Genomic DNA, 23898 nt, shown 5'->3' on the forward strand with positions numbered 1-23898 from the left:
CAACCTCACACAAGGTGCTTATATAATGTAGGAGCAGATGGGCCTGGGGAAAGGTGGCAGGGCAGGTTGAGAAAGTGGTGAAAATGTCACATGGGATCCTAGGCTTTGTAAATAGAGGTAAAGAGCACAAAAGAAGGGAAGTTATGGTGAACCTTTATTTAAAAAATTGGTTCGGCCTCAACTGGAGTACTGTGTCCAATTCTGGGCACCAGACTTGGGTAGTATTTCATGCCCCTTCACTGAGGCAAGTTTGGAGGTGGGGGGGCACATTAAAGTGGGTTGGAGGGTATGGGTGAGGGCCTCGCCTCCTTACTGCCTGTGTCCCAATTAAGTCCAGGGCAAGAAGTTTCATGGACGGCCTTCCCGCCCTACTGCCAATTGAGACCCTTAAGTGTGCAATTAATACCCACTTAAGGGCCTCAACCAGCCACTGCCAGTACTTAAAAAGCGATGGGTGGGGCAGTCGCTATGAGAGAAGCCTAAAAAGCAAACACTGTCGAGGGACCTGGCATCGGGGTGGGGTGGGGGGGGGGGGCTGCTGAGAGCCACCCCCTTCCTCTTCTTCTGACCCACCTGCCACTTCCATGTGATCCCTGTCCTGCCTTATTCAGCTGTGGCCTGGGTCCCTCCCTGATCCTAGGCCTCTGATGAGTTTATTGCCGGCAGCTACCATTGCTTCCCCAGTGGTGCTGCCTGCAATGACTTGCTGTCAGCTCTGAACGGCTAGCAGCTCTTAGTGGCAGGGTTTCCGCCCTTGGACCCTTGATCCCGGGGAAGCGGTTGGCCACTTAAGTGCCTGACCAGCACAATATGGCGAGGCTCTCGCTGGGTCTCCAGCCAGCGGGTGAGCACCTGTTACCTGGATTAAATTCCACCTTTTAGGAAAGATATGACGGCATTAGAAAGGGTGCAGGAAAAATTTACAAGAATGCTCCCAGGAATGAGGGACCTCAGTTACATGGATAGACTGGCTGTTGTCCTTTGAGAGGGGAAAGTTGAGAGGAGATTTGGTAGAGGTGTTCAACATCATGAGGGGTCTGGACAGAGAAGACAGAGAGAAACTGTTCCCATTGGCAGAAGGGCTGGGAACCAGAAGGCACAGGTTTAAGGTGATTTACATAAGAACTAGAGGCTTAATGAAAAGCTTTTTTACGCAGCGAGTGGCTAGGTAGTGAAATGCACTGCCTGTGAGTGTGGCGGAGGCAGATTCATTGGGGTTTTCAAAGGGGGATTCGATAAGCACCTGAAGAGAAAAATTTGCAGGGCTACAGGGGAAGAGACGGGGTTGTGGGGCTAGCTACATTTCTTCTGCAGAGCGCCAGCAGGGACATGACAAGCCGGATGGCCTCCTCCTGTGCTGTAACCATTCTATGATTTTATTTCATTATTCTACATTTGCATTTATTTAATGTGGATCATGGGATGGTGTGGGCCATACATCACCTACAAGCTGTTAAAAAGCTTCAACCTGGCGACAGAAACATAGACCCAGGAAAAAGTGATTGAGGGGAGGGGCGGGCGATCCACAGCCCAAACCAAGCAACCACCTTTGGAAAGATCTCTTGTGGGAAAAGGTTATATTCAAACAGTATCAGGCTCCTCCTGGGGGCTGAGGAATATTGAAACACAGAGAGCAAGAAAGAGAGAGAGAGAGACATCTGATGAATATCAGGCCTGAAGGTACTTTATACTGGCAGCAGATATAAAACATCTCGAGGGAGCAGAACTTTTACAACACTGACAACCATCTCGCCTTGATTAGTGCCAGTGTCTGACAAAAAAATTCATAACCAAAAAATTACTTGTTTTATGTATTAAATATATTTTAAATATTGCTAAGCATTAAGCAGCATAACCTGCTTCATGCAGAATAGTTTATCCTGAAGCTAATGTGCCTGGCTCGAGGGGAAATAGTTTTACAGTACACAACCATTCGGACTTGTAACAAGCAACCCAGCCGTTTAGAATGCATTAGCATGCACTGGCACAGCAAAAAGCCCAACCAGAAACCTTCCATTCTAAAGAAATTTGGGGCTGAACTTCCCTTTGGAGCAACGATTGAGTTGGAATACTGTCAATTTGGGCCCGGAGCCTGGATTTGACTCCTGTTCCTTTGCTCTTCATGAAAATGGAGACCTTGGGAGTTCTCAGCTCGGTCCTTGGCTGGCAAGAGTTGAAACCACAATACTGCCCATAATGTGCCATCAATTGGCCATTAATGGAGAATCTCCAGAATGCAGGAAATCAAAACGTCCTGCTCATTCTATAGATGATGCTCTTGGGTCTAATGAAGTTGAGTGTTGCAGTGGTTATAAATGGGAAATTTGGATCACACTAAAGGTGAACTGTATCTGACCCAGGGCTGGTGAGGAGGAGGAAAAAGTGACTTCAAAACTGCCAGGTTTTCAGTCGTCACTTGCCTAATGTTTCCTGATAGTCCCACTGTGCACAGAACTTTCCATCACCAGTAGGCGTTAATTCAGTTCATTAGGATGTTTCCCAAAATGGATGTAAAAAAATCCCACGTCATTATTCTGAAGAGTAAGTGGGTTCTCCACTGTGTCCTGGCCAAAGCTTATTCCTCAGCCAACATCAAAACAGATGACTTGCTCGTTGCAGTTGGAGGGATCTTGCTCCGTGCACAATGGCTGCCACATTTCTCATCATTACTAGAGTGACTACACTTCAAATGCATTTCACTGGCTAAGATGCGCTTTGGGGAGTCCGGAGGTCATGAATGGTGCTATATAAATGCAAGTTATTTGTTTCCTTTCATGGTGGAGAATGGTATCATAATATGTGCACACTGATGCACAGGCCAGTTCAATTCAAAGACTTGTAATTGGTGGTTGGTGTTGTGATATGATGTGCATGTACTTTTAAAGGAGAGTATCTTAAATTGCTATCAATTATTACACACCTTGACAGGATGTAATATATTCATCCCATGACTTGTATTCAGTCTACAGAAGCAAAAGGTAGGAGTCGGACATGTATACTTAGCCTCATGGTTAACATTATTTGTATATAGTCTTATCTTCAAATAAAGGACCTACATTATGTTTCACCATTCTTTGTCATGTGTTTGGCACTTTTATATCAAATAGAACAATGATGGCAGCTTGCTTTTTGAGGATTTGACTGTGAAGTATGTAAGCCTCAACCCTTCACACACGGTAGAAGAACTGGCATGAAAGTGAAAGAGCTGTAAAGAACTCACCGTGTGTAAGTAATACAGCAGCTCTGTATGGATATGACACACTGTACCTTCAATCTGGGATATGGTCACACATCATAGCTCAGCCAGCAGACACCAGCTCCTTTTTTTTATCATTGTGGGCAAATTTGACATTCCACAAATATAAAATTAACTTTTTGGGGCTAGTGGGAGTGTTCAGCAGTAATTAAGAAGTTAGTGCGTCTCCATCAGGTGGATTTGTTGCGTCTAGTGTGTGGGTGAAGAGAGTTTGCAGGCTTTTCCACTTTTGTGCGCTAGTTTGCTATTGATTTTCAGCCCACACTGCTGGCTAGCAGCAATATGAAAAGGAGAGCCAAATGTGTAAGTCTCTCCCTGTCAGTGCACAACCTCTCCATTGGCAAGTCCTCAGCAGTGCCTCCTCATGGCGACACACAGGAACTGAGTGCCTCGCGGCCACAGGCTAAAGCTTCATAGGAACTCGGAAGAGGTTTGACCCCCAGACATGCAGTGTGCAGGCCCATTGGCACATGGATGTGCCTGTCTCTCATGAACCAAGCTCCCAGCTTTGGGTGAACAGCTCCACTGTCTTGTGGATACCTCGGGAGAGTTGAAGGCTAAGGGAGTAAACCCTGACAAAAAAATCTGGTGCAGCCACCAAAGGTGGACTGATGTCTAAATGTCATCTTTCCACCAACTCCTGCAACCAAGCCAGTGGCAAACATAGTGCTCTGCATTCCTTTGGACTCAACTGGATAGGTCGAGAGGGGACCCTGATGGTTGGGCAGCCCAGGGCCTTCATAAATTTTGCCCAGGCTTATTACCTGGAGTGAACATTCCAATTTCACTGCAGAGTGTTAACACAACACGGGAGACAGCAATTACGAGTGTTAGGTCCAACTCAATTGGCTTGTAAAATGGGTGCTGTAGACTGTCACTGATGCTGGGAGAGACCGTTGTGTCCCACTGATCAGTCACCGCCCACCCCAAGTCAAGCAGTCCCCAACTAATAAGGTGCTGACCCGCCACGACCCATTTGCTTCAATGGGAGCTTGGAGCTTAGAGTTTCTGTTCAACAAGTGGACAGAATCCATCGCACCTGGTAAACAAATGACAAAAAAAAAGAAATGTCAACTCTTCGATTGGCAAGCTGGAAGTCAGGACCTTGTGCATGGGACTGACAGACAACTTATAATTGATTGATAACACGTGCAAGAGGGCTGTGATTGACATGGCACTTGATAGGCTGAACGTCGACATGGCTTCCCTACAAGAGACCAGTCTCACCAAGAGCGTATCACTGAAAGGAAAACATTACACCTTCATCTGGCATAGCAAGAGTTCAGGGGAAATGCGTGAGCAAGGTGTAGGCTTCACTGTAAGGAACTCACTACTCTCGATGACAGAAGGTTCAGAATGGTTCAGAATGTGTTCATTCCATCTGCCTCTCATTCAGAGGGGCCAGTTAACCTCATGGGTATCTGGGCTTCAACACTGTGCTTCACTACAGAGGTGAAAGACCAGTTCTGTAAGGAGCTTGACACTGCTGTCAGCAGAATCCCTAAGTCAGAACATGTTTATTTACTGGAGGGTTTCAATGCAAAGTGGGTGCGAACCTCGAGGCATAGCCCTCCTGCCTAAGCCCTCCTGCCTCAGATATCATGGTCTGGCAAAGATAAACGGGAACAGACAGAGACTACTTGAGCTTTGCTGCTACCATGGACTTTGTGCAATTAACACCTTCTTTTAGAACAAACCATACCACAAGGTGCCCTGGAGACATCCAAGATCAGGGCATTGGCACCAGCTGGATCTGATCACCACCAGATGTGGCTCTGTCAACACACGCAGCTACCACTGTGCTGACTCTGATACCGATCTTTCCCTGGTGGGTACTAGGGTTAGGATGCACCTTGAAGCATTTTCATTCAAAGCAGAAATACTGTCCTCGTATCAATGTCAGCCGAACTGTCTAACCAGAAAAAAAAACAATAGTTCCGTGAATTGATTGAGCATGCACTCTCTGGCATTCCCACACAGAGTGCAGAAGCTAAATGGAATATACTTTGAGACACCATCTACATTACCGCACTCTCAGCATATGGGAAGTAAGAGCAGAAAATGTTGGCTGGTTCGAGACTAATATCACTGAGATGGGGCCTGTCATTGAAGCCCAGCAGTCTGCTCTCGTTAATTGGAAGAGGGATCCGAGTGAGAAAACCCTGAATTCACTAAGAGCCACTCGGAGAAAACAGACTGCTAAGTGGTATGCCAATGTCTACTGGTTGCAATTCTGCCAGAATGTCCAGATGTCCTTCAACACAGGGAATGCCAGGGGTATGTATGAAGGGATCAAAAAGGCAACAGGTCCATCAGCAAAGAAAACGGTTCCACTGAAAACAAAGGCAGGGGAGGTCATCCAACTGCAATAAACAGTTGGAGAGATTGGTGGAACTTCTACCTTGAGCTGTACTTTAGGGAGAACACTGTCGCTGAGGAAACGCTAGACACCACAGAAAGCCTGCCTGCCATGGCACAGCTGGATATCAAACCCACAGCAGAGGAACTTAGCAAAGCTATTGACTGGCTTGCCATGGGCAAAGCTCCAGGTGCTGATGAAATACCACCTGAAAAGGAGACCACTATCATCTTCATCGTCTTCATCAATCTCAGCAAGGCACCTGACCATGTGAGCAGAGGTCTAGTTAAACTGCTGGAGAATGTTGACTGCTCAATGTGACCTCCTCTTTCCATGACAACATGATGGGTAAGGTCAGCTATGAAGGAGCAACATCAGAACCCTTTGAAATCCGCAGTAGGGTCAAACAGGGTTGTGTTCTGGCACTGACATGGCATATTCTTCTCATTGCTGCTGTCATATGCCTTCAGGTCATCTACAGAGAGTGTCTACTTGCACTGAAAGAATGCAATTCAGCCTTGCTCACCTGAGACCCAAGACAAAGATGTGCAAGTCCTCATCATCTATGCTGAACATGTCACACTTGGCATTCCATACCGAGGAACACTTCCAGTGGCAAATGGACAGACTCTCACACCTGTAGAATTTGGTCTGACCATCAGCATCAGGAAGACAAATGTCAAGGTCCAGGACGTTGCCATACTGCCATCTATCAGCATTGACAAAGTGATGCTGGAGGTTGTTGATAGTTCTACATATCTAGGCTCCACAATCACCAACAATCTGTAATTTGAAGCTGAAATCAACACACGCATCACAAAAGCTGTAGCTGCTGTGTCCAAACTGAGTAAGAGTGTATGGAACAACAGCAACATCCAAACTGTGAGTTGACCAAGCCTGCACCCTCAATGCACTCCTCTACAGTAGTGAGACCTGGACAACATATGCTAGGTAGAAGAAAAGGCTGAACAGTTTCCACCTTTGCTGTCTCAGACATACTGTATCCTCAACATCTCTTGGCAAGACAAGGTCACCTACTCAGAGGTTCTGGAGCATGCTAATTCCATCAGCATACACTCATTGCTAAGCCAATGATATCTGCGCTGGTTCGGCCATGTTCATCAGATAGATGATGGCCGTAAACCCAAAGACCTTCTGTACTGTGAACTGGCCGCTGGGTCACGACCTCCCGGATGTCCATACCTCCGCATCAAGGACCACTACAAGTGAGATATGAAGATGACAGACATTGATACTGACAACTGGGAAACAGTCGCTGATGGTCCTGACCTCTGGAGGTTGACTGTTTGGAAGGACATTAGAAGAGGCGAGCAGGAACACAATGCTCGGCTGGCTGAGAAGAGGACCCAGAGGAAACAGAGGCCAGTGAAACCTGCACCTTCTCATCCCACTGTCTTCCTCTGCAGCAAATGCACCAGAGACTGCCATGCCAGAGTGGGGCTCCTAAGCCACACCAGGCAATGTTCAACAGAGTTGACCACTACGGCGCAAACCATCGTCTTACAAGATAGAAACTGCCACCATGGACTATGACTCATCATGCCCTACATGCTAATGAATAAGCTAGGCTCTTTTGCGGTTCTTAGTGACATAATGGAAGGAATGGTACTATATCATAATTAATTCACTGGTGTTGTTTAATATGCTCCAATAACATTCAGAATTATGAATGGAGGGTGGTGAGTAATGCAGCTACAGTATACTCAAGAGCTTTAGTTGATGTCACAACTCCTGGGATACAAGTTGGATGGATTATGGATGTCATCTGAGCCCTTTGAGTAAATTACAGCTTGTTAGTAACCGCCAGTCAGCCACAGCAGTCTGAAAAAAACAGAGTTAACGTTTCGAGTCCATGTGACTTCTTCAGAGTCTAAAGACTGCAGTATAAAGTGGATAAGTGTGAAGTTATCCACTTCAGTAGGAAAAACAGAATGGCAGAGCTCTGAAGAAGTCACATGGACTTGAAACGTTAACTCTGTTTTTTGCCTCTCCACAGATGCTGTTAGGCCTGCTGAGTTTTTCCAGCATTTTCTGGTCTTTTTTCAGATTTCCAGTATCCGCAGTATTTTGCTTTTATATTACAGCAGTCTAAAACCCATATATACTACAGGCTCAATGAGATGAAAACAGCAATAAGCAGAGTTGAAGCTGGCACTGAAGTGACACCGAGAACTGTACAATGTTACTGAGCAATATGGCCCCTGAAGTTCACGTAAGGGCCACTGTCAGAATTAATTTGCTGGCCAATTGCAGAATTCTAAGTAATTTAAAGGGGCATTCCACTTCGGGTTAAAAAAAGGTTTTATCTTTGAACATACACCTTGGTGGGAATGCGAGCAGTGAGGTGGGTGTTAAGAGGCTTCAAGCAGTTTAGAAGGCAAGTGGTATGTTGGCCTTCATTACGAGAGGACTTGAGTACAGGAGCAAGGATGTCTTACTGCAGCTGTATAGGGCCTTGGTGAGACCACACCTGGAGTATTATGTGCAGTTTTGGTCTCCTTACATAAGAAAGGATATACTTGCCATAGGAGTGCAGCGAAGATTCACCAGACTGATTCCTGGGATGGCAGGATTGTTGTAAGAGGAGAGATTGGGCCGACTAGGCCTGTATTCACTGGAGTTTAGAAGAATGAGAGGGGATCTCATTGAAGCATATAAAATTCTGACAGGGGTGGACAGACTGGACGCATGGATGATGTTTCCTCTGGCTGCCGGGTCTAGAACAAGAGAGTCACAGTCTCAGGATACAGGGTAGACCATTTAGGACTGAGATGAGGAGAAACTTTCTCACTCAGAGGGTGGTGAACCTGTGGAATTCTCTACCACAGAAGGCTGTGGAGGCCAAGCCACTGAACATATTTAACAAGGAAATAGATAGATTTCTGGACTCTAAAGGCATCAAGGGGTATGGAGAGAGTGGGAGTATAGCGTTGTGATAGAGGGTCAGCTATGATCATATTGAATGGAGGCGCAGGCTCGAAGGACAGAATAACCTACTCCTGCTCCTATTTTCTATTGTTATGATCCCAGCTGCGATTACCCCTGGACAAGCCTGATCCCAGGGTGGAACCCAGCTTGATAGATCCTAACTTTTATTTGTTTGTTTAAATACTTGGAGAGTGGCTATTGACAGAGTCACAGAAGTCAGCTGATGAACTTTTAACAAAAGAATAAAACATCTATTAAACAAGAAAAGATGAACTATATTACAATACTCCTTCACTCACACCTATGCCTTTACAGGTATGTACAGATTTGTAAGGATAACACAAGTTACAAAAGTTAACTTATACTTTAATGTCCACAGTTAAGTACACAGTCCATGTAAATCTCTGAAACCAAGTGACAGATGCCACATCAACCAAATGTTATAGATCTCTCCTCAACTCCTCCCAGACACTTGTCACACCATGAGCCAACCAAGACTGAAACTCCGTCTTTCCCGCGGGGGTTTCCAATCGCCTCTCTGCGATAGCTGTCTTTGGAGCCTTCTCCAAAACTGACACTTTCTCTCAGAAGCCTTCCACAAGGGTTCACCTCCAAGGCTTCGAACTATTCCTCTTCCTTGGGTCACCACATGCATTCAAACTTTCTTCCACGCACTCTCTCTCACCAACTCAGTGTTAACAGTACACCACTGCGTCACATGCCCATAGCAAAGAGTTACAGACCGTCAGCTGTCTCTTTGCATCTTCTTGCCTCTTGTAAGCTGTTCTTGCTTTAAATTTGCTATCTGAAGCTTTTGTCTATTTAAATCTGAAGCTTGGAGCCTTTCTCTTTGCCCATCACCCTTAACTTCATTAACAGGACATTTTCCAGGTTCCTGTCCTTCCTTTGACCTGAAGGTCTTCTTTGGACTTTCCCCTTGGATTTTGGGGTTTTCCTTAGCTTGGGGCTGGCTATCTGTCCCCTTTGCTCCAGTCTCTCCTGGCAGTAGCTTTAAAAAACCAGCTGAACTCCAATAGCTTCCAAAACAAAAACAGCTGTTTCTCTTCTTTTGTGTGCGTGTCTGTGGGAGAGACCTGCCTCTCTGGCCCCCTGTTGCTAGGCAACAGTCCAATTCTTCCTCCCTTGTTTGTTTACCTTTTCTTCAGGAGTCGTAAAACTCATAAGAAATGCAGGCACCTTTTCAAAGTGAAACGAAAACTCAATTTGACCTTTCTTAACACACAGATACAGAAATACAAATCAAACTTAAACTTTACAGCTGAAACTCATTCCTAACACCCACAAACACAAATATAACTTACTTAAACTAGCTCTATTTTCCAACACTATTAGGAGCATGCCCCTTGAGCATGCTCTGCTATTTGATAAAATCATGGCTGATCTGATTGTGGCCTCAACTCCACTTTCCTACCTACCCCCAATACACTTTGACTCCCTTGTTTAGTCAAGAATCTATCTATCTCTGCCTTAAAGATATTCAGTGATCGTGCCTCCACCACTCTCTGGGGCAGAGAGTTCCAAAGACTAACAACCCTTTGAAATTTCTCCTCATCTCAGTCTTAACTGGGAGACCCCTTATTTTTGCCTCCTGGTTTTCGATTCTTCCACAAGGGGAAATCTCCTCTCAGCATCTACCCAGTCAAGCCCCCTCAGAAACGTATATGTTTTAATAAGGTAGCCTCTTATTCTTCTAAGCTCCAATGAACATAGGCCCAACCTGCTCAACATTTCCTCATAAGAAAATGCCTTCACCCCAGCAATCAGCTGAGACTTATGTCATTTTTTGACCAGGAAATAACCTAGACAAATTGCCAATTTATCAAAGAGAAAGGCCATGCTGTCAATCTAGAAGTCTACTCATAAGCAAAGCCATAGGAGATCAATGGGAAATGTATATCTCAGTGGGGGAAATGGTGGTTGGGCACACATCATGCCAAAGTGTGTCAAGCATCCCAACAGTTGCGTTGCTTTCTCTCCCGTACTCTGCTCCATGAACATATTCCAGTCTTTCACACATTTTAATTCTTTCCTTTGGAGTTATCTTCCAAAGCCACTTTGTCCTGTATATCTACATCTTGCTGACTGTGCCCTCAGTTTCCCCTTATATCACCAAAAGTCCTTTACTTCATGCCAGGCATCTACTTCTCCCCTCTTTTTATAAAGTACTCTGAAATCCTTTATGTCCAAGTGTAAGTTGTTTTAAATGTACAGTGTCCTCATTCCATCACTGTAGAGACCTCATGTATAAAGATATTTTGACATAACAGAAGCACAGGTAGCAACACACATGTTTGCTTGCTCTCTATTAATGCACTCTATGCACACAGCTCTATAGTGTAGGCAACCGGCAGCATTGTACACCCACAAAATTGTGCCTCTGGGAATCTGCCATTGGATCAATCACTATTGCTACACAAACTAAGGACAGCCCCTTGTAGCTGCACTCCTCTACAGTCAGGATTTATTTGTAGCCAGCAGAGCTCAGCAAATCTACAGAAACCTGGCATAGCTCTCCTAAGAAGAAAGGCTCTCCTAAGACTGGACTGAGTAGACAAGTACAAGTGAAGAAGGCACTCAGTGGAGCGCATACCTCCACAACGCTGTGTTAGCTCAATGTTATTACAATTAAACAGCTCTTTCTTAAGGCTCTTCCCTGCCTGGATGATGCTCTGCAACTACAAAGCTGAAAAAAGAAATCTTTTCATTAAGAGCTTCCATTTCACTGAGGAGGATTCAGGCCAATCCACATCCAACAGCCTGCTCTGAAAACTCTGCTCACATTTTGATAGCTGTGACAAATTCCACCACAACAGCTGAGACAATCCACAACATTCTAAAACAATCAGCAACATTCTAAATAAAACAACCCTCAACATTCTTTAAAAAAAGTCAATTTGGCCTATCTCCCAATGTTAACGGATCGTTTTAAAAATTCCAGGATCCAGATCCGGATCTGCGTTTTCACTAAAAACTAACCAGTTCTTCCTTGGGTCATACCTACCTACGCACCAAGCTTCATTGAAATCTGTCATTAGTTTTTGAGATATATCGTTTACAGATAAACACACTAACAGGGGTGAAAACATTACCTGTGCCCACCTTCAGTTGGGATTATAGGTGATACACTAATGACAACCTGCTTTAAAAAGCAACCTTGATGTAAAGAAGTGTCAGATGATATTTCATATGTAGGCCAAAGGAAAATGGAGGCTGGCAGGAGAGGTTAGGAAAGTTGATTGAAAGCTTGGTCAAAAGAATGGATCTTGAGGAGATTTTGTTTTTAAAAGATGGAGACAGAGGTGTAGAGGCAGAAAGGCTTAATCAGAGAGCTTCAAAAAAGTAGGACCAATCTGGTTGAAATTTCAGTGGGAGAGGGAAGCAGAATGAACAGAAGAAAATGGTGTGCTTGGAACAGAATATTGGCCTGGAGGAGGTTGAAGAGATAGGGGTGAAGCCACAGAGAGGTTTGTAGACCACAGACAAGCATTTTGAATTTAATGCGCTGGCGGATGAGGAATTAAAAAGGTTGATGGGCAAATTGAACATAATACATGCAGCAGAGTTTTGGACAATTTGTAGTTTATGGAGGATGGGGATGGGAAGCCAGAGTCTGGAGGTAACCAAACCATGATGACATGCAGGTGTTAAAGCTGGAACAGATGCTGGCAGCGTGGCAGAAGAGGCAATAAGCAGCCTAGGTCAAATAGGATACCAAGATTACAAATGGTCTGATTCAGCCTAAGAGAATGGCAAGGAAGAGAAATGGAGTCCAGTTCTAAGGGTCCGGAGTTAAAGGCAGCTAGAAGTGAGGGTGATCATCTTGGTCTTTATGATATTGAGCTAGAGGAAGTCATCCAGGAATTGATGTTGGATAAGCATTCTGAAAACATGGAGGCAGTCAAGGTGCTGAGAGAAATATTGGAGAGATAGAGCTGGAGATAATCCATACTTGTGAAAGTTAACTGTTCCTGTTGATGATGTTGCCAAGAGGTATTTTCTAGATGAAGAGGAGGGGCTAAGAAAAATCCAACGAGCATCTTATTATGACAGCATAGGGGAGGGAAGAAAGCCATTGCTGCAGATGTAAGGCTGCCTTTAGATAGGTAGATGACTGAGGAGAGTCATTGCAGTTTGATTCTGTGGATAACCACAATATATACTGTAGACAGGTTTAATGAAGGGGGGATGGCGTACCAGTGTCACAGCAAACGTTTCGCTAGGGCTATTTTTTTGTTGCGAGGTGAACAGAAGCTAGATTGTAGGGATTGGAACCTGGGAATTTGTGGAAAGAAGGGCGCAGGGCTGACAAGCAAAATGGACAAGGTTCTTAGAGGGGAAAGGAAGGTTATAGATGAGGGAGCAGCTGGAGGGGATAGATGAGTAAAGGGTATTTCTTTTTACGAAGGGGAGTAGAATGATGCCTGAGAAAGCAGAATTAATGATGGTGTCAGTTAGTATTGGGATGCATGTAGAGTTGAAAAGAAAAACTGCACATACATCTGAAAGAGAAGATAGGTTAATGAATACAGTGAAACCTTTTATCATAACTGACCTGCTGTGCTTTTATTTGATTTCCTGTTTCTATTGCTGATTATGTGCAAGGTTTGAAATCTAGCTTGATTTATTGGGCTAAGTCTTCATGAATTGGCATTGAGCTTTTCAGGTCACACCAACTTCCATGATCCAATTACCAATATACAAACGTGCTGCAAGATACCCTGTAACGGAAGCACGAATTTGTCAGTTCTCTCCCTTTTTCTTTAATAGGATTCCACAATACTTGACTAACCTGTTGATACGCATCAGAGGCTAGATCTGCACAAAATAGCCTGCAATATGGAATCAGCCGAGTTACAGATGGTAACCTGAAGTTGATGTCAAGCAGAGACCCTCGGGGGATGATTTCACTCCAGCTGCCACTCAAGTTACATTTACTGTGTTGGTTTGAAGTGTTACCAGCACTAAGCAGTTGCGATATAAATACAGTGTCAAAGCCCAAGCTAACTACAGAGGGAAGGAGAGTGAGATGTCCTCTTCTAGACTGGATTTAGAGTATAACTTTGGCATTGGTATGATGCAAAATCACTTCACACCAATACTAAAGTTGGTCATCCAGTAAAACTGGACAGTTCCAATAATGGGCCCTCAGCACTTCCAAATATTACACCTGAAATTACAACTTCTATATGATGAAACAACATTATCTGACCTCAGCATTCTCATATATAGATCCTGAACTATGTGAAAGGAAAATCCTAGTATAACTACAGAAGCTCCAGCAATCTAACCTGGGTATTTGCAAAATATATCAAGGCATCTCAGTTTATTAAGGATAACTCCATTAACCCATCCTGTGTACTCTAAGCCCAGGTTACAAAGCATGACTCAGAACAACCAGAATAGCTCTGTTAGTGCTTGTTCAGTATTTGAATATTTGAGCCTGAATTACAGCACTGGGTCCCAGTGTAAGTGAACTCAAACACTAAAGCGCTGCACCTTGACAGGTTTCACTAGCAATGGAATGCCTTTGTTCTTTTCTCATCATATTTATCCTTTCCTTAATTTGTATCTTATGTCATATTACCCAGACTGATTCTGAAAGATTGACCTGTGCCAAAATACTCCAATAATTACCTCCAAGACTGCTGTGTTTCGAAACAGGCAACATTAAGCAAAATAATGCTAGCATCAGAAAAAGCGTACCCCTGAAGTTGATCACTTCCTCATGTAAACTTCTTTTGCCCAATTCTTTCACAATGATTTAAAATAAAAACAGAAAAAGCTGGAAATATCCTGCAGTTCTATCAGCATCTTGAAGCAGAAAAGCTAAGTTATGAGCTTGGAACTGCGGTGTATGTCTAGTTGTGAATGGAGCACTGCCCTGCTTTTGCTTAAAATTAGAGAATTGGTGAATCTCCTTAAAAAAAAAGTTATCCACATTGATTAGGCTCCCTGATACACTCACTAACCAGCAAGCCAATCACCATCAGGGTACGTGCTAATATTGTCTCTACAGTTAGGAATTTGTTTTCATTTGTCAAGTGTTCTACTAGCCAGAGTCAATAACAAAGGGCACATATTTAGGAACAACTTCCTGACCAAGGGTTACACTCAAAACATTAATCTGTTCTTTCTATTTACAGAAACAAGCTGATTAGCAGTGTGTTCCAGCATTTGCAGCTTTCGCTTTGTATTTACCAAATATATTTAAGATTAGCACTAGAAACACAAAAGGGGAGGGTAAAAGACTTTTTTTTCTCTCTCACACAAGGGATTATTAAATTATGATAAGCACCATCATATACCAGCAACAATCTGTATTTATATAGCACCTCTAATGTAGTAAAGTGTCCCAAGGTGCTTCACAGGAGCTATTATGAAACAAAACTTTTCAGTTTTTCAGTCAGCAGTGAAACATGGATAGCTACTCACAAGGATCTAGCAATCTTGATGGCATGGATTCCCCCATTTCTGTTGGCAGCCAAAGCTGGCGCCAAGTCAAGGGGATTTCCAGGCAACAGTGATATCATCAAGCACGGTAAGCAGCCAAACACATTGAAGTATTCTCACAGACAGCAGATCAGGAAGTTAAAAGCACTGATTATCCCTCACTTTTAATTTAATTTATTTTGGGATCTGAAAATTTATGCTTGGATTAAGACAGAAACTAAACTGTTATAAGCAAACTTTTAAAAGAATGTTTTTTAAAAAATTTGTGGATTTTTAAAAAATCATAATGGAGAATTTGACATTCCTACATATAAAAGTAGCTTCTCAGAGTCAGGGAGGGTATATGAAATTAGTGCACCATTAAAAACTAAGTTCTATCTCATTCAATGGGGTGTAACATTTTCAAGGGTTTTTACAGCAAGACTAACAGCATATAAAGTGGAGGTTTTCATCAATTCACTGATTGTTTAGGGATTACAGACTGGGGGGACTCAACTGTTGAGTAAAGGAGCACCTGATACTGATGTAACTACTTTTTAATTTTATTTTATTCATTCAAGGGATGTGGGCTTCGCTGGCTGGGCCAGCATTTATTGCCCATTCCTAGTTGCCTTTGAGAAGGTGGTGATGACAACTGAGTGGCTTGCTAGGTCATTTCAGAGGCATTTTTAAGAGTCAACCACATTGCCATGGGTCTGGGGTCAAGTGGAGGCCAGGCCAGACCAGGTAAGGACAGCAGATTTCCTTCCCTAAAGGACATTAGTGAACCAGATGGATTTTTGCGACAATCGACAATGGTTTCCCGGCCATCATCAGGCTTTTAATTCCACATTTTTATGGGATTCAAATTCCCCCATCTGCCGTGGTGGGATTTGAACCCATGTCCCCAGAGCATTACCCTGGGTCTCTGGATTACTAGTCCAGCAACAATACTGCTATGCCATAGCCTCCCATTACTGATGTAACTATGATGCAATGTCACATAATTAAGTAACTGAATCCAGTGGGAAGCAGGGGTACAACCTCGTGTTGAGTACTGAGGCGTATATAGATCTGTAAATGAACAAGAATGTTTCTTTTTATGAATTACAGACAAAAGTAGCTTTCTTGGGGAGATAGGCAAACCCTAAAGAAACTCCATCTAGACCTTGAACTAAAGATGAAACATGGTGGTAGTGGACAGAGTGTAAAAGGCCCAGAAAAATTCCAAATGAAGACTGCAGGTCTGAAAGACCTACTAATACTTTGAAAAAGGGCACAAAGGAAAAAAGATTGAAGACTCACTTGAGAATAGAGCATTGTGGTTTCAGCAGATGCAAGGAGACACAGAGTCCAGACAGCTGTGAGTACAGATCACAATCTACAAGGCAAACTACTGATGCAGCAGCAGATCCAGAGTTTAGGACAAGCATGGACTCCACATTGCCACTCTTAGAAACTTTCCGAAGTGCTGAAGGCTCACAACAGGCTCAATGCTGGGCAACTGGAGGAAGGGATTCTCCAGATACAGAATACCTTCAGGTTTGCATGAGACGGAACAAAAGGATCAGGTCAGTACTTTACACTATACAGTAGGGGCAATTGCAAATGATAATAGCGAGATAGGGAGTTGATGGGGTTTCAAACTCATGCAATGAAGTCCACCAGGCATTCGATGTGTAATACAGTGTTTGAAAAAATTTGATCATTGAGCAAGTGAAATTTAATGAGAGGAAACAAAAACTGGGTGAATGCATGGATTATTCATAAATGCCCTGTACCAGCTCGCAAAGAAATGCGACTATGGGATCCTCAGAGTTGAATTAATACATGAGCGTACAGTAGTTATGGTCTTCGATGAAATCCTATCAGATCTCTTGCAAACTAGAGAAGATCGACCTCTCACAAAGGCAGTGCAAATACCATGACAGACCGAGTTTAAGAAGCTAAACAGAGCGGCTGTTCGAGAGGAAAGTGATGTCACTTGGAAAAAATGAGTGAAGCCGTTCAGTATGTTAGACAAAAAAAAGCACAATAAAGCAAAAGCCCACAAAATCAGGAAAAAGTACGCCAACCACCATCTTGAGACATTCTCAGTGTGGCGGGAAAACCCTGTACAAGCAGAAAGAATGCCCTGCAGAGAGAGAAGAGGGCGACAACTGTGGAAAGCTAGGACACTTTAAAAATGCCTGCTGATCTAAAATACAAGTAGCTCACAGGAAGATAGAGAAAATAACAAGGCCAAATCAAATTCAAGAAGAGGAAGAAAAAACAAATAACCTTCCTAGGAGAAGTCAACGAAACAGAAAATAATTACTGGAGCATTAAATTAGAGGTTGAAGGTCACCCCACAGAATTTAAGCTAGATACTGGTGCAGGTGTTTCAGTGTTATCTGATGAAGTAAAGTGGCTTCAAAGTATCATGTTACAGTCACCCCCCATCTAGTTGCAAGGTCCAGGAGGGACAACACTAAAAGTAATAGGCCAACTCTTGGCGAGATTAAGATACATGGATAAAGAAATTATTGAACTTTCTCTATGTTGTACAGGATCAGGAGTCATCATTCCTGAGCAGAAAAGCATGCTTGCAGTTGAAGCTGATTCACAAGGTTGATGCAATTGCTTACGAGCAATTCAGTAACCTATTCAGAAAGGAATTTCTATTCATATTTTCAGGCTTAAGAAAGCTAAAGACAGGATATCAACTGGCCCTAGGGGTGGATTCTAAGCCTATATGTCTCTTCACAATAAGGAAGGTCCCTCATCCACTCTTAGACAAAGTCAAGAGCGGGATGAAACACATGTTACAACAAGGGTTATCTCTCCAGTAAGCACATAGACGAAGTGGTGCTCTGGAATGGTCACAGTACCAAAGCCTAATGGCTCAATTAGAATCTGTGTGGACTTGACTCAATTAAACAAGTCAGCAGAGCATGAGGTCCATCTGATGGGCATCAGCGGATGAAAGTCTTGCTAAATTAGCAAGAAGCACCATATGCAAGTACTGGTAGATGAGTACACAACTTCTGCCCAGCATCCTTCCACATGAAAGATAGAAAGAACTGGCCTCAGGATGTCCTGAAGGCAATTAAATGCTTTAAAAGCATTGTAAAGTAGGGAGCACGGCAGTCAGTTTGTGCACTGCATGTCCCACACACAGCAGTAGCAGAACAGTTAAAAATTGTTTTCAAGGGCACGATTATTACCTTGTCAGGCGGGCCCAGGAGCGGTCGCGAAATATACCGTGCGCGGACCGCGATTTCACCTGCTGCAATGCTGAGCGCTGCCGGGGTGGGGGCGGGAGGAGTGCGAGTGCAGATGCGTGCATTGAAAGCTCTTGAAGGCACAGAGCTGCCTCAGGGAGCTGAAGAATTTTAGAAACATAAATAAAGAGTTTAAAAATGTGAAAAACATGTCCCCTCATGTGACTCTGTCAGGGCATGAGCAGGGGCATGTTAAGAATGAGTTTTAAAGCTTTTTTAAAAATCACTGGTCGAAACCTCATCCCACCTGTCGATGTGGTTTTGCAAAAAATGCAATGGCTGCTTGGTCTATTCGTCCGCCTGCCAACCAAACAGCTCGACAGGCAGCGAAAAATCCGATTTAATTCATTGATTAAGGGCCCTGATAGGCCTCTAAATTGTCGGCGGGCACACTGCCGCCTCTCGCGTGCACCCGCTGAATTAAATATCGTGAGAGTGCACGATGACGTCGGGACGCCTGATGTCATCGCGCACTACTTTACTCTCATTCAGGTCGGGCGCACGTCCACCCGATGAGGGAAAAATTCAGCCCCAAGATGCGGTTAAAAAATAAGCCTGGCAGAACCAATGGTGGAGCAGCACACCCCTACCCAATGAACCAACCATAGAGTGTTTAAACATGGAGAAGGCATAACAAAAAAGAACAAAAGCATAAAAATCTAATGCCAGATTTGGCTCTGTGTCCTAACTTAACAAATGGCAAATCCTGAAATTCTGGCGCATCAGAAAATTAATGAAAAATAAGAGTATGCCAACGCGGGTCTGCTGCTATGTAGCTTCGACCCATTTTAATTTCTGGTGTTGGCACGTAACATCCGGGGGGCCCTGTGGGAAAAGGATTTGGTAGATCCTGTCGGATGGTTCCTGAGCAGACTGCCAAAGTCATTTGGCAGAATGCTTCATCGCTAGAACTTTCAAATGAGCACCAAGACGTAGCTTGGCTAGTGGTGAGAAGGAGCCTCCTTGTCAGTTCCTGTATGCCAGGAGTCTAAGCCCCTTCACAAGGTGCTCTCAAGGTGGCTGTGGCAGGAAAGAGACCATTGTTGATCTCCTTCTGGAATGTGCCTTTGCAAAGAGGGTCTGGAGAGAGATGCAGTGATTTTCGTCGAGGTTCATCGAAAGCAGCTCCGTGAAGCAGACTCTATGCTTTATGGGCTGTTCCCAGGCAGGCACATCAAGACAAGCATCAACTGCAGCTGGAGGACCATCAGTTTGGCGAAAGATGCTCTTTGGTCTGCCTGAAACTTGCTGGTCTTCCAGTGAAAAGAGTTGTCCTTGACTGTGCGTTGCCACATTCCATGTCCAGGACAAAGTGCTGAGGGATGCACTAAAGCTTGGGGCAGCTGTCACAGAGGTAGAATGGGGAAAGGTCGCGACCTCAGGCCTTTCAGCCATAGTAGACCAAGGGGCTAGAAACTGTGTAGAATCCCTTGGGCTGTATGCCTGACATGGAATGTATATTGTAAATATCGAAAGTATTGCAATTGTTTTGAGGCACCTCAGAGTGGAATATGGTGTATGAAGAAAAGTGGACTTTTGTTGCGCTTTCTGCAGTTTTCAGTTTGAAATGTTTTGTAATGTACTTTTACAAATTTTATGAATAAAGTTTATGCTTGGAAAAAAAACTTGTTCAGATCAGCAATGCAGTTTTGCAATCACTAGGCTGTAAATCTTCCACAACCATTGGGGTATTCTAACCTCCAGAAATAATAATGCCAACTGAATATTACTGCTGCAAGCCCAAGAAATTTTGATACAGATTGTTCAACCAGGCCCTCCACTGTTTGCCTGTTATTTCAAAACTGTGCAGTTTCTTCCTGCTTATGGTAATATAATTAAAAAAGGGGAAGAGAAGTAATGTTTTCAAAATATAACTATTAAAAACTCTTGCAGCTGCTTACAACCCCCATTTCTTTCAATTAAAAATTCCTATATGATATTTGCAATGTAAACGCCCTATAAGAACTATTCACTCTGGAGTACCACCACTGGTGGGAGAGCGTAATTAAAGCGTGATAGTTTACACCAGCATTTTCCATTATAAATGTGACAATGGGGAGTTGCGATGGAAAAAATATACAATAGAACTGAAGGTATGACTTTAAACAGGGTACTGAACTACACCTGTATGCGTTGGTCCAAATACCCCTCGCCTTCTAACACTGTTTCACCTGAAGACTGCACGATGTCTTATATCCCCAGGAGATTGACTAATAATGGTGGTGGTAGTAATAATAATCATTATTTTCCTCAAGGATAGCTGGTGCTCCACTGTGTCTGTGGCCATGGTTGACAATTTTGCCTTTGGAAAAGGATTTTCACAACAGTAGCAAGGGTCATTCTGAAGGATTTTTCTTTACCAAACCAACAGATCAAAAGAATGGCAGTGATCCAAGTCATGTAAATATAAAAATTCTATATAAATTCTAGAAGCATCTATCTTTATTTAGAAATAATAAAGAAATACCCTCCAGGAATATATACCTTTCAGCATTCACTGCAGGGAGAAAAGGAACAACAGAAACCCATATCTTATTCTGAGTATTTCCAGCATTTTCTGTCTTCATCTCATTCTAATTTTACTCCCAGTGTAGCTATTCACAGAATCACACAGTGCAGAAGAGGCCCTTCAGCCCATCGAGTCTGCACCGACATGTGAGAAACACCTGACCTACCTACCTAACCCCATTTACCAGCACTTGGCCCATCGCCTTGAATGTTATGATGTGCCAAGTGCTCATTCTGGTGCTTTTTAAAGGATGTGAGGCAACCCGCCTCCACCACCCTCCCAGGCAGCACATTCCAGACCGTCACCGCCCTCTGGGTAAAAAGGTTTTTCCTCACATCCATCCTAAAACTCCTGCCCCTCACCTTGAACTTGTGTCCCCTCATGACTGACCCTTCAACTAAGGGGAACAGCTGCTCCTTATCCACCCTGTCCATACCCCTCATAATCTTGTACACCTCGATCAGGTCGCCCCTCAGTCTTCTCTGCTCCAACGAAAACAACCCAAGTCTATCCAAACTCTCTTCATAACTTAAATGTTTCATCCCAGGCAACATCCTGGAGAATCTCCTCTGCACCTCCTCCAGTGCAATCACATCCTTCCTATAATGTGGTGACCAGAACTGCACACAGTACTCCAGCTGTGGCCTCACCAAAGTTTTATACAACTCCAACATGACCTCCCTACTTTTGTAATCTATGCCTTGATTGATAAAGGCAAGTGTCCCATATGCCTTTTTCACCACCCCAATAACATGCCCCTCCGCCTTCAGAGATCTATGGACGCACACGCCAAGGTCCCTTTGTTCCTCAGAACTTCCTAGTGTCATGCCGTTCATTGAATACTTCCTTGTCAAATTACTCCTTCCAAAGTGTATCACCTCACACTTTTCAGGGTTACATTCCATCTGCCACTTAGCTGCCCATTTGACCATCCTGTCTATATCTTCCTGTAGCCCAAGACGCTCAACTTCACTGTTAACCACCCGACCAATCTTTGTGTCATTCGCAAACTTACTAATCCTACCCCCCCCACATGGTCATCTATGTCGTTTATATGAATGACGAATAATAGGGGACCCAGCACAAATCCCTGAGGTACGCCACTGGACACTGGCTTCCAGTCACCCTCTGTCTCCTACAGCTAAGCCAATTTTGAATCCACCTTATCAAATTACCCTGTATCCCATGTGCATTTGCCTTCTTTATAAGTCTCCCATGAGGGACCTTGTCAAAGGCTTTGCTGAAATCCATATAAACTACATCAACTGCAAAATTCAGTCAAATTTGTTAGGCATGACCTCCCTCTGACAAAGCCATGCTGACTATCCCTGATCAAATCTTGCCTCTCCAAGTGGAGATAGATTCTCTCCTTCAGAGTTTTCTCCAATAGTTTCCCTACCACTGACGTGAGACTCACTGGTCTGCAGTTCCCTGGCTTATCTCTACAACCCTTCTTAAATAGCGGAACCACATTAGCTGTTCTCCAGTCCTCTGGCACCTCCCCCGTGACCAGAGAGGAATTAAAAAATTTGGGTCAGAGCCCCTGTGATCTCCTCCCTTGCCTCCTTGATTCCAAAATGGAGATACTATTTTTTACATATATGAATGAAGAAAACTGCGGAAAAACTGGCAAATTGCTATTCTTCCAAGTCAACACATGGAAGCACATTTACTTTCCATGCCTTACAATATGGAAGGTACAGGAGATAAGATGCACCCCCTCTAGCCATAAGGTTTTTTGGAAAAAAATAACAGGTGGCTTGAATTTAGGGTGTTAAACAAAAATTGTCAACATGATTGAGGAGTTCAGATAATACTATAAACTTGAAAAAAACCAGAGTGATTTATCCGGTCAAGTAGACCTTGATGTTATGTTGTAACCCATAATACTTCCAATTCTAATTACTGGAAAACTGACTTTTAATGTTTTTCCAGCAGCAACAACTTTGTTAAGTTGTAAAACTTCGGAAAAACTGGCAAATTGCTAAAGTCTTAGAAGTATATTAATTTTGTTGTTAAAGACAGGGGTGCAGGACAAATCAATGAACTATTTGTTACTCAGTGTCAATCTTGTTGATTAATGCTCCTGTGAAGCATCTTGGGATGTTTTACTGCATTTAAGGTTCTACAGAAATGCAAGATGTTGTTGTGCTACTACTTTGAATCTTGCACCCAAACTGAAATGTATTCAAGGGTACCTCTTTAGAAAATATTTTGAATCTTGGTCCACTCTGTTCTAAAATGCTCACGGTACAGCATATCTCACTGTATTGTGTCATAAATGCTCAGCTTTGAATATAGACTCCATCATAAAGAGCACAGTATAGTGACACTGCAGCATGTCCCAACTAGCTAAACCATCACAGTTACATTGTACAAACAAGTTCGGTATGGCTGGCAAAATCAATAATATCGACATACTCTTGTGCTGCAGCAATATGGTAACCAGTAGAGGTTGACCCTTCTGTTGAGGTATCCTAAATGGAAGAAGAGCAAATAAGGAGAGCAAAGTACTTTGATCAAATGATCTGCTTGTGTAACTTGTACTAATCTCCAACTGGAGCTTGTTTCAGACTTGCTTTGTGAAGGAGAAACAGCTGCAGGAATACAGAAAGCAAATGGTGTCCAGCCAGAACTCAGTTCCTTCCAAACCCACTCTAGCCGTGTTTATTTTTCTTCAATTAGAAGATGTGTATGTTTGTGCAGTACTCACTGTTTCAATCATCAGGTCGCCCACTTTCTGTTTCTCGTGCCAGTTTTGGACACAATGATGCGCCTGCTCTAAGAACTTCTCATGATGCTCCAGGATTTCTGGAATCTGGAAAAACATATCATCCACAAGGGCCAGATCACAGATACATGAATTCTCCGGCTGCTTCAGAGGCCTCATGTATCCCTGTCAGAGAGAAATATTGAACCAATTAATAATCAGCAGCAGTAAAGATGATCAATAAATCAGCTATCATTATCCACTGGAATTCCATAGAATCAGGCTCTGTTTTATTGCCTCTTCTAAAAATAGGTGATGTTGGACAGTTTACAACATTAATAGTATTATGGTGGCCTTTGCCAAACCTGTGAAATGTGCATGACTGATTCCAATTCCAAACCT

General features: G+C 43.5%; 1 protein-coding gene across 1 annotated transcript in view; it reads right to left on the reverse strand.

Annotated features, from left to right (window-relative positions):
* arhgef17 (Rho guanine nucleotide exchange factor (GEF) 17) overlaps nt 1-23898 on the reverse strand; it is a 457595-nt gene that overhangs the window by 153684 nt on the left and 280013 nt on the right. The window contains exon 3 of the mRNA XM_078546121.1: nt 23500-23682. Within this exon, the coding sequence (XP_078402247.1) occupies nt 23500-23682 (183 nt within the window). The remainder of the gene's footprint in view (nt 1-23499; nt 23683-23898) is intronic.

The sequence above is a fragment of the Cetorhinus maximus genome, chromosome 7 (genome assembly GCF_964194155.1).
Source record: "Cetorhinus maximus chromosome 7, sCetMax3.hap1.1, whole genome shotgun sequence".
NCBI classification, from domain to species: domain Eukaryota; kingdom Metazoa; phylum Chordata; class Chondrichthyes; order Lamniformes; family Cetorhinidae; genus Cetorhinus; species Cetorhinus maximus.